Here is an 11293-nt window from a genome sequence, read left to right on the forward strand (position 1 = left end):
GGAGCACCCTGATGCTGTGTCCCTCTCTGGCTGTGCTGAGGTAGAGGACAGGAGCACCTGATGCTGTGTCTCTCTGCTGTGCTGAGGTAGAGGACAGGAGCACCTGATGCTGTGTCACTCTGCTGTGCTGAGGTAGAGGACAGGAGCACCTGATGCTGTGTCACTGTGCTGCTGCTGCTGTAATATTAAAGTGCATCTGAAGAGAGAAGAGAAGTATATGTGACCACTGCATGTTACATTTTAATAAAAATAAACAGATGCTTGGTGTGTGCTATACATAAGACTAATATAGACTAATAATGAACTTATGATGAGATTCATTCAACTTTATTGTCATTGCATTACAATTCAGTCTAACCAGAGTGCAAGTGCAGTGTGTGCGTGTGTGTAAATATATATGTATGTGTGTAAATATATATATATATATATATATATTGCCTATGAATGATATGGGAAAGCTAAGATGTGGAGTATTAACAGTTATACACTTTAACACTGATGTAAACTTTAACAAACATAAATTGTGACACAATAAACTAAAGGTTTACATCTACCCTGTTACAAAGGGGATGGAAAACTAATATCATTTTAACATACAAGCAGTAAAGACACCTGTAAAATAACACCTGTACAGTTCTAATGTTAACTTTCTAAACGTCCCTGATGAATTGAAGGTGGAGTAACATTAACAAACGTCGACTCAGTTTTTTATTGATTATTAAACAATGCTGCTATCATCCAAAGTAAGCTAGCAAGCTAACATTCTGCTCCAACAACGATCATTAAACTATTAATTTAATTCACATCATCACATTGACGTTACTGTACTTGTATCTTCTTCACGTTTTTCTTCCTCTTCTTTCCTTCTTTTCCTTCGCTGGGTGCCGGATAGTTTCAGTCTTTTGGACCTTGTGGTTCCGCTACAGTATCAGTAAATCTCTCTCTGGGTCTTGGGGTCTCGGTCCGGTCAGATTCAGGCAGCTCGCCTCTCGACCCCGCCCCCTCACAGAGGACAGGTCCTGACCCCGCCCCCTCACAGAGGACAGGTCCTGACCCCGCCCCCCCCACAGAGGACAGGTCCTGACCCCGCCCTCCTCACAGAGGACAGGTCCTGACCCCGCCCCCGCACAGAGGACAGGTCCTGACCCCGCCCCCCGCACAGAGGACAGGTCCTGACCCCGCCCCCTCACAGAGGACAGGTCCTGACCCCGCCCCCGCACAGAGGATAGGTCCTGACCCCGCCCCCTCACAGAGGACAGGTCCTGACCCCGCCCCCTCACAGAGGACAGGTCCTGACCCCGCCCCCCTCACAGAGGACAGGTCCTGACCCCGCCCCCTCACAGAGGACAGGTCCTGACCCCGCCCCCTCACAGAGGACAGGTCCTGACCCCGCCCCCCTCACAGAGGACAGGTCCTGACCCCGCCCCCTCACAGAGGACAGGTCCTGACCCCGCCCCCCTCACAGAGGACAGGTCCTGACCCCGCCCCCTCACAGAGGACAGGTCCTGACCCCGCCCCCTCACAGAGGACAGGTCCTGACCCCGCCCCCCTCACAGAGGACAGGTCCTGACCCCGCCCCCCTCACAGAGGACAGGTCCTTACCCCGCCCCCTCACAGAGGACAGGTCCTGACCCCGCCCCCTCACAGAGGACAGGTCCTGACCCCGCCCCCGCACAGAGGACAGGTCCTGACCCCGCCCCCTCACAGAGGACAGGTCCTGACCCCGCCCCGCTCACAGAGGACAGGTCCTGACCCCGCCCCCCTCACAGAGGACAGGTCCTGACCCCGCCCCCTCACAGAGGACAGGTCCTGACCCCGCCCCCCCTCACAGAGGACAGGTATGTAAGGGGTAATGTATAGAACAGCGGTCACTATCGGGTCCTGACAGGTTGCGTCGGGGTCCGGTTTGGTTTTTTTCACGGTTACTTGCCAACGTGAAAGAAAACTTGACACAGTGCGTCTTTTTACATTTTATTTGTTACCGTTCACAGTGTTTTCAGCAGAGAAATATAGTTCGCCAAACCGACGCCGTTTCTCTTCTTCCTCTTCGCTGCTTTCCTCTCTTTTTCTTTTCTTGACCGCTGATGACAACTCAGCCTTTTGCCAAGCATTGAGATCACCGTATTTTCCAAGAATATTAAAGTTAATGTGGAACAATCCATACTAGTGGCCTAGAGTAGGTTTTTTCCGATATGAAGTAGACTACAGATCAGCTGACGTCGCTCAGTGACCGAAGACGCTGGGGTGATAAGTGACCGGACTACTTACGGAGCAAAGATTTTAGAGCGCGGAGTGATACGAAATACGTGAATCAGAGGCAAAAAGGCCACTTTCCTTGATGACGGTCAAATATGATTAGCGGCGGTCAATTACATGAAAATAATTGACCGCCGAACGTTGGGAAGGCTCATTAAGTGAATGGAGCGTTCTACAGCATTAAGAAGAGCCGTGTAATAAATTATATTATTATCATTATCATTATTATTATTATTACTATTATTTTATTTATGTATGTATTTATTTTTCCTCCCATGTTTGCGGAGCTCCTTTACTGCCCGTCAGCTCTGGGCCACAGCGTGTGTGACATCAGATTTTCATCGGCGCTCAAACTCATCCAACTTATTCTACAAAGACATCTAACTTCACCTGCCATCAGCTGCACGGCAACACAGTCTGAGGCTCTCTGACTGGATCATTGATTAATTACCTGGAGAACTGTGCTGAGTGAAACCTGGGCTGCTGTTGAAGGCTTAATTCAGTGTGTGTGTGTGTGTGTGTGTGTGTGTGTGTGAGGGGGAAATAAGGGCTGGAGATGCTTGTTTCCGTGGCAACCACAGTAAGGATCCGGAGCTGCGTCCAGGTTGCCTTGGTAACCATACATGCTGGCGGTGGACGGGTTGATGACTGTAATTAAAACACAGAGAGCCACAGAAGAAGAAGAAGACGAACTCTGCGTGGATTCTTCTTCTGCTGCTGTTAGTGTTTTCATCTCAGCAGGAAACCATCTTATTGATCTTTTTATTGAAATCCCATGTTATAATCAAAACTTTGGAAATACGTTATAATCTTGTCTGACAGACCAACAGAAGAGAGAATAAACAGAAATAATGTGAATATGCAGAAGTTAATGATATCTTTCTGTATGTGAATGTTTCAGTGACAAACAGAATATAAAATATCTTCATCTGATATGAAATCTGTTGACTGTATGTGTGAAAGTTGAGTGATGAGACGTGAAAACATGTAATATCACATAAATCACATTCCACTGTTAAGCACATGTAAAAACATCATTAGAGAACTTCGGGCGTTTTTAACCCATATCCCTGTTGATCTTGGTTACCGAGTGCTGTCATCAGGAAAAATAACGAGAACATTTGGCACAATATTTAGCGAGTATCAGACCGGCAGCTGAAGTGAACCTATGGGGGCAGACATGACCGACAGTGAAACTTAAGGATGTCTGCCCCATAGGTTCACTTTAGCTGCTGTTCTGATATCTCGTATTGTGCAAAACATTCACGTTATTTTTCCTACTGACATCAACAGGGTTATGAGTTAAAAACAGCCGAAGTTCTCCTTTAATGTAGATGTGCAAATCTCGAGCTAACAGGGAGCTAACTGTGATTCCCTCGCCTGCGGTTCATACAGCTGCACCTGAGAACCTGTCTGAATTATTTCATTTAACAGCACATTTCCACTGAAGGTCCAGTGTGCAGTATTTGGAGTATTTATCTGTGAGTTCAGGTGTAAACAGGAAGTTAGCTGTCACGGTCGGTGGACGTCCCTGGTGCCCCCCCACTCTGTGGATCACACAACACGGAGGTTCTGAGTATTTTCAGACCCGGGTCTGTCGAACTTTACTGGCTTCAGGCTCCACTGGGCTCCGCCTTCAACGCTGTGTCCAGGTTTAATGTCACCTCTTTGAACTGCTCACACTTTTTTGCTGTTTTCCATCGATCCTGGAATATTTCAGGACCTTTTAGTTGGAGGAGCAGCAGCTCTCTATGGGATGTTCCAGAGACACAGACGGGGCAAACGAGCTGGCTCTGTCGTTAAGCTCAGACAGCAGGGATTTAGAACAGCGCTCCTGTCGGCTCCCTGAACAATAAAATGGATAAACTGCTGCTTCTTAACAGCAGAAACTCTGACTTTTGCAGATCAGTCTCCCTGTGTTTTACTGAAACCAGGCTCAGCGAACACATCCCCGACACAGGATTACATCTGCCGGATTTTAAAATTCTCCAAGCGGACAGCGTAACTGGGCTCTCGGGAAGAGGAGGGGAGGTGGAATCTGCTTTTATATAAACCAAGGTTGGTGTGCAGATGTCACAGTGTTAAACAAATCTTGCAGCCCCCACCTGGAGACACAGTTTTATTCACCACGGGAGTTCAGCTCGTTTGGTCTGGTTGGTGTTTACATCCCACCTCAGGCCTGCTCATTGTTCTTGCAGACTTTAACAGAGCAAGCCTCAGCCGTGAACTGCCAAGATATAGACAGCATGTTAAATGTCCCACCAGGGGGCGCCGTTTAGCTCAGTGGGTAGAGCGGGAGTCCCGTGCACAGAGGCTGTGTCCTCGCGGCAGCAGACCCGGGTTTCGACTCCCGGCCCGGGTGCCTTTGCTGCGTGTCACTCCCCCTCTCTCTCATCCTGTTTCCTGTCCAAGTCTTCAACTGTACCATCAATTAAGCAAAAAGGCCAATAAAATATTTGACATCACAGATCACTGGAGCTGTGTGAAGTCCCCTCCTGCTTCAAAAGCTCCACAATAATCCCAGTCCCCAAGAAACCAGCAATCTCAGGACTAAATGACTACAGGTCCGTGACTCTGACGTCTGTGGTCATCAAGTCCTTCGAGAGACTGGTGTTGAGCCACCTGAAGGACATCACAGGCCCCCTGCTGGACCCCCTAAAGTTTGCATATCGGGTAAACAGGTCAGTGGATGATGCAATCAACATGGGACTGCACTACATCCTGCAACACCTGGACTCCCCAGGGACACATGCTAGGATCCTGTTTGTGGACTTCAGCTCAGCATTTAACACCATCATCCCAGACATCCTCCACTCCAAACCCACCCAGCTCAGCGTCCCAGCCTCCACCTGTCAGTGGATCACAGACTTCCTGACAGACAGGAGGCAGCAGGTGGGGCTGAGGACAATCACATCCAGCACCCGGTCAATTAGCACAGGCGCCCCCCAGGGATGTGTGCTCTCCCCACTGCTCTTCTCCCTATACACCAACGACTGCACTTCAAGAGACCCATCTGTCAAACTCCTGAAGTCTGCAGACAACACAACGGTCTTCAGCCTCCTCAGGGACAGTGACGAGTCTGCTAACAGACGGGAGGTTGGACAGCTGGCACTCCGGTGTGGCCAGAACACGCTCAAAAGAGTGGAGATAACAGTGGACTTCAGGAGGAGCCCCACTACACTGCCCCCCATCACCATTTTCAATAACTCTGTGTCTGCTGTGGAAACCTTCAGGTTCCTGGGAACTACCGTCTCCCTGGACCTAAAGTGGGCCCTAAACATAGACTCCATCATCAAAAAGGTCCAGCAGAGGATGAACTTCCTGCATCAGCTCAGGAAGTTCAACCTGCCCCAGGAGCTGCTGATCCAGTTCTACACGGCAATAGTCCAGTCTGTTCTCTGCACCTCCATCATCGTCTGGGTTGGATCAGCAGCCAAACAGGACAGGAACAGACTGAAACAGACAATCAGGACTGCAGAAAAAAATCATTGGTGCTAAACTGCCCACCATCCAGGACCTTTACTCATCAAGAAGCAGGAAACAGGCAGGAAACATCTCACCATCCGACCGTCACACCCTCGACACAATCTGCTTGAGCTTCTCCCCTCCGGCAGGCGCTACAGAACTCTGTACGCCAAAACAGCCAGACACAAGAACAGTTTCTTCCCCCGGGCCGTCACACTGATGAACACTCGATCAGTCACCCGCTGTCAGCAACCCCCCGACTCCAAAATCATCCACTCAGACTTTACATTACATTTACTATATTACTTTACATTACAGACTAAACTGCACCTCAACTGAACAACATAAATCCACACTGTAAATTAATGCATTTATATATACTTAAATATATATTTATAATAGTCCAGACCTCTGAACACTTTACTTACTTATTTACTTATTCAGTTTTTAAACCATTCTTTAACTTATTGTTCTTTGTTCTTTTTGTTCTCTCAGTTGAATGTTTGTTATGTTCATGTTCATGTTTACGTCTCTGTACATTGTGAGTGAAAACAAACCAGAATCAGATTCCTTGTATGTGTTCACAGACTTGGCCAATAAAGCTGATTCTGATTCTGTCAGTTCGGTCCATTAGCTCGCTCCAGTAGAGGCCACGTGATGACATCATTGTGTTCATCCATTGTCTGACCTCAGCTGTGAACAGGAAGTAGGACACGTATGAGCTCACTGTTTTTTTTCTCTGGTGTTCAGTATCATGAGGAGGGTTTCCTTCAGCTTCCAGGCCAGTGAGTCAACACACACACACTCACACACACACACACACTCACACACACACACACACACTCACACACACACACACACACACACACACACACACACACTCACACACACACACACACACACACACACTCACACACACACACACACACACACACACACACACGCACTCACACTCAGTGATGCTCTTTTTGATTCCAGCTGAGTGTGTTATAAGGCGGACGGAGAGATGCATGCTGGGATGCCTTTGTAGCCCGCTGAGTCCCTGGGGGGAGTAGTGTCACTGTGTGTGTGTGTGTGTGTGTGTGTGTGTGTGTGTGTGTGTGGCTGGTTGCACAGTCACAAGTGTCGGACAGTATCAGAGTCAGTGAGCAGCCTGCAGCTAGCGAGCAGCTACACACTCCATGTTTCTCCACACAGCTTCGTGTAGAGAGGACCGATTAGCAGCAGCTCACCGAGGACCAATCAGCTGTGTCCGTGGAAACGTTAGCATCCAAATATGTGAACAAACATGAACAAATGTCTAATTTTATAAACAGGAAGGAAGTTCTTCAGTTCACTGAGACGCTCAAAGCTTCAAACCAAAATAAAGAAGTCCACCGTTTATTAGCTTGTGTTAGCTTTTATTCGTTAGCTTCTGTCTGTTTCCAGCAGCTCGTGCTGTTTCATGATGATGATTTTTGCCTGAGTAAACCCTGGCGACAGCAGACTGAACATCTGGAGCTGCTCACGAGAACACCAGCTGTACCAGAACAAACATGGCTGCCAACCAGCAGCTTCAGCTGTTAGTGTGGAGCATCACTGGTTATCTGTCCAGTGTCGGTCCACGTCTCCTGAGACCATTACATCATGCTACATTTTGAATTATGCTTTATTTAACATTAATAAAAACATAAACACCATTCACTGATGCAGAAAAGCACATATCTGTGGATAATAATTCAGCAGAGAGCAGGAAATGTGGTTGATGCTGAAAACTTAATATAATGTTGAAATGAAACCTGCGCCTGGAGTGATACATGGATGTGATTGGTTGAAACTGACAGGATGACATCACGCTGTGTAGCAGCAGATACTGAGCCTGGTTCAGCTGGTTTCCTCAGAGCCGCAGGTCCATGTAGCCGAGGGAGACGGACTGATGACACGTCTCAGTGTGATTATTATCACATGAGAAATAGATTCATATCACAGTCCTCGCTAACTGCACCTGTGAACGGGCGCTGATGTACACAACTGTGTGTGTGTGGGTGTGTGTGTGTGTGTGTCTGTTTAATTATGCTAAGTTGCCGTGTTAAACAGGAAGCCTCGAGTCATCCATTAGCGCGCGCACACACACACACACACACACACACACACACACACACACACACACAGTTGCTCATGAATGAAAGATGTGGTCGACCTCTTCCTGTCGCTCTCCTGATCGTCTTTATTTCAACATCGACTGTAAAACTTTTAATGGGCTTCAACAACATGCTCGTCATTTACTTGTGTTTCTTCATATTTACAGATATTTAAAGCTCCTCCCATTCAGTAGGACACACCTGTATGTTCAGTAGGACACACCTGTATGTTCAGTCGGACACACCTGTATGTTCAGTAGGACACACCTGTAGGACACACCTGTATGTTCAGTAGGACACACCTGTATGTTCAGTCAGGACACACCTGTATGTTCAGTCAGGACACACCTGTATGTTCAGTCGGACACACCTGTATGTTCAGTCAGGACACACCTGTATGTTCAGTCAGGACACACCTGTAGGACACACCTGTATGTTCAGTCAGGACACACCTGTAGGACACACCTGTATGTTCAGTAGGACACACCTGTATGTTCAGTAGGACACACCTGTATGTTCAGTAGGACACACCTGTATGTTCAGTAGGACACACCTGTAGGACACACCTGTATGTTCAGTAGGACACACCTGTATGTTCAGTCAGGACACACCTGTATGTTCAGTCGGACACACCTGTATGTTCAGTAGGACACACCTGTAGGACACACCTGTATGTTCAGTAGGACACACCTGTATGTTCAGTCAGGACACACCTGTATGTTCAGTCAGGACACACCTGTATGTTCAGTCGGACACACCTGTATGTTCAGTCAGGACACACCTGTATGTTCAGTCAGGACACACCTGTATGTTCAGTCAGGACACACCTGTAGGACACACCTGTATGTTCAGTCAGGACACACCTGTAGGACACACCTGTATGTTCAGTAGGACACACCTGTATGTTCAGTCAGGACACACCTGTATGTTCAGTCAGGACACACCTGTATGTTCAGTCAGGACACACCTGTATGTTCAGTCGGACACACCTGTATGTTCAGTCAGGACACACCTGTATGTTCAGTCAGGACACACCTGTATGTTCAGTCAGGACACACCTGTAGGACACACCTGTATGTTCAGTCAGGACACACCTGTAGGACACACCTGTATGTTCAGTAGGACACACCTGTATGTTCAGTCAGGACACACCTGTATGTTCAGTAGGACACACCTGTAGGACACACCTGTATGTTCAGTAGGACACACCTGTATGTTCAGTAGGACACATCTGTATGTTCAGTCAGGACACACCTGTAGGACACACCTGTATGTTCAGTAGGACACACCTGTATGTTCAGTCAGGACACACCTGTATGTTCAGTCAGGACACACCTGTATGTTCAGTAGGACACACCTGTAGGACACACCTGTATGTTCAGTAGGACACACCTGTAGGACACACCTGTATGTTCAGTAGGACACACCTGTATGTTCAGTAGGACACACCTGTAGGACACACCTGTATGTTCAGTCAGGACACACCTGTATGTTCAGTCAGGACACACCTGTATGTTCAGTAGGACACACCTGTATGTTCAGTCAGGACACACCTGTATGTTCAGTCAGGACACACCTGTATGTTCAGTAGGACATACCTGTATGTTCAGTAGGACACACCTGTATGTTCAGTCAGGACACACCTGTATGTTCAGTAGGACATACCTGTATGTTCAGTAGGACACACCTGTATGTTCAGTAGGACACACCTGTATGTTCAGTCAGGACACACCTGTATGTTCAGTCGGACACACCTGTATGTTCAGTCAGGACACACCTGTATGTTCAGTCAGGACACACCTGTATGTTCAGTAGGACACACCTGTATGTTCAGTAGGACACACCTGTAGGACACACCTGTATGTTCAGTCAGGACACACCTGTATGTTCAGTAGGACACACCTGTATGTTCAGTCAGGACACACCTGTATGTTCAGTCAGGACACACCTGTATGTTCAGTAGGACACACCTGTATGTTCAGTAGGACACACCTGCACACAAACACTGAACAAACGTGTTTTTTATTTGATAGATTTAAAAAATATTTAATTTAACCTCAAACATTAAAGTTTGATCCTCAAACACACAAAACAACAGAACAAGCTGATGAAGGTGAAGGTGAAGATGAAGATGAAGATGACAGGTTGCAGTCAGGTGTCTGACACACAGGTAACAATATTCAGATGATTTATTTGGCCCCTGCTGATTGGCTGATGCATGCATGTTGTGAGCTCTGCTGTCCTCTGCTGGATGAAAACTTTACTGCATCTCATCGTCGTGTGAATGGAACCAGTCCATCGCGGTGCGTTCAAAGACACTCAGACGTCCATCGTGGTGCGTTCAGAGACACTCAGACGTCCATCATGGTGCGTTCAAAGACACTCAGACGTCTGAGAACATTTATCAGGTGCTCATAAAGAATTATTGTCAGAATATAAACCACAGAGTCGACATGTAAGATCTGAAAACTATGAAGTGTTTTAACATACTATAGACAATTATTGATAAGAAGATAATTGATCAAGAGCATCAGGTGACCAAAGCAAATGAAGAAGAGTGACATCATCGACCTCCGGAGATGTGACAGGTTCGCCGCCATGATGATGTATAAAAGATGTCAGATGGTTTCATTGATCAGTCATTATTGGTTACATATCGATCAGACTCATTGATCTGAATCAAGTTAATGCTCACAGCCGACTGTGTGTGTATGTGTGTGTGTGTGTGTGTGTGTGTGTGTGTGAGAGAGAGAGTATTTCCTGTCTACATCATCTTCACCATCACGTTGTTGTATGGTGAATCCTGTTGCTCCTCCCTCTGCTCCTCCTCCTTCTCCTGTGACTCCTCCTCGCTGTCTTCTTCTTTGTCGGTGCTTTGTGTAACAGGAAGTGCTCTCTGGGCTCGTTTGGGCACAGCGTAGTCGTCCACTCTGGGGTTGTACGGGTACTGGTGACCTTTTGGGTCAGCAGCTGTACCCATGATCCTCCAGGCGTCTCCTCTCATCTCCTCTGGGTCGTCGTACACAGAGGTGGGTATCTGTGTGGCGGGGGCGTTGGCGGCAGCAGCGGCGCAGCCCTCTGGCTCGTCGTAGATGTGGTCTACCTTCCCGTACGTTGGGCCGACAGCATCGCCGCTGCTCGGGAAGATGTTTCTGATCTTCATCTCGTCGATGCTGTCGTAGAGTGGGTCGATTGCAGACTTGTCACCCAGGGCCTGGTGGACGTTGAGGATGTTGGCCATGACGTTAGTGGCGATGGTGTCGAAGGGGAGCGAGTACTCCGGCTCTGGAGGGATGACAGGTGGGGTGCAGGGTGAAGCCCCGCCCCCACCGCCACCCCTCTTCTCCCGGCTGCCCCGCTCTGCGGCGGCCGGCAGTGTGATCTGAGAGTACGTCTGGTCCAGGTTCGGACTGGAGCTCAGTTTGGGGCTGAGGCGATGGTTGGGAATGGGG

At 48.1% G+C, this 11293-nt stretch overlaps 1 protein-coding gene across 1 annotated transcript in view; it reads right to left on the reverse strand.

The window, feature by feature from the left end:
* Nucleotides 1–9844: 9844 nt before the first annotated feature.
* The window catches only part of dok2 (docking protein 2), a 12759-nt gene continuing 11310 nt past the window's right edge, over nt 9845–11293 (reverse strand). The window contains exon 8 of the mRNA XM_030415691.1: nt 9845–11293. This exon is cut by the window's right edge and continues 170 nt beyond it. Within this exon, the coding sequence (XP_030271551.1) occupies nt 10606–11293 (688 nt within the window). The 3' untranslated portion in view covers nt 9845–10605.

This window comes from Sparus aurata, chromosome 5, assembly GCF_900880675.1.
Source record: "Sparus aurata chromosome 5, fSpaAur1.1, whole genome shotgun sequence".
Lineage (NCBI taxonomy): Eukaryota > Metazoa > Chordata > Actinopteri > Spariformes > Sparidae > Sparus > Sparus aurata.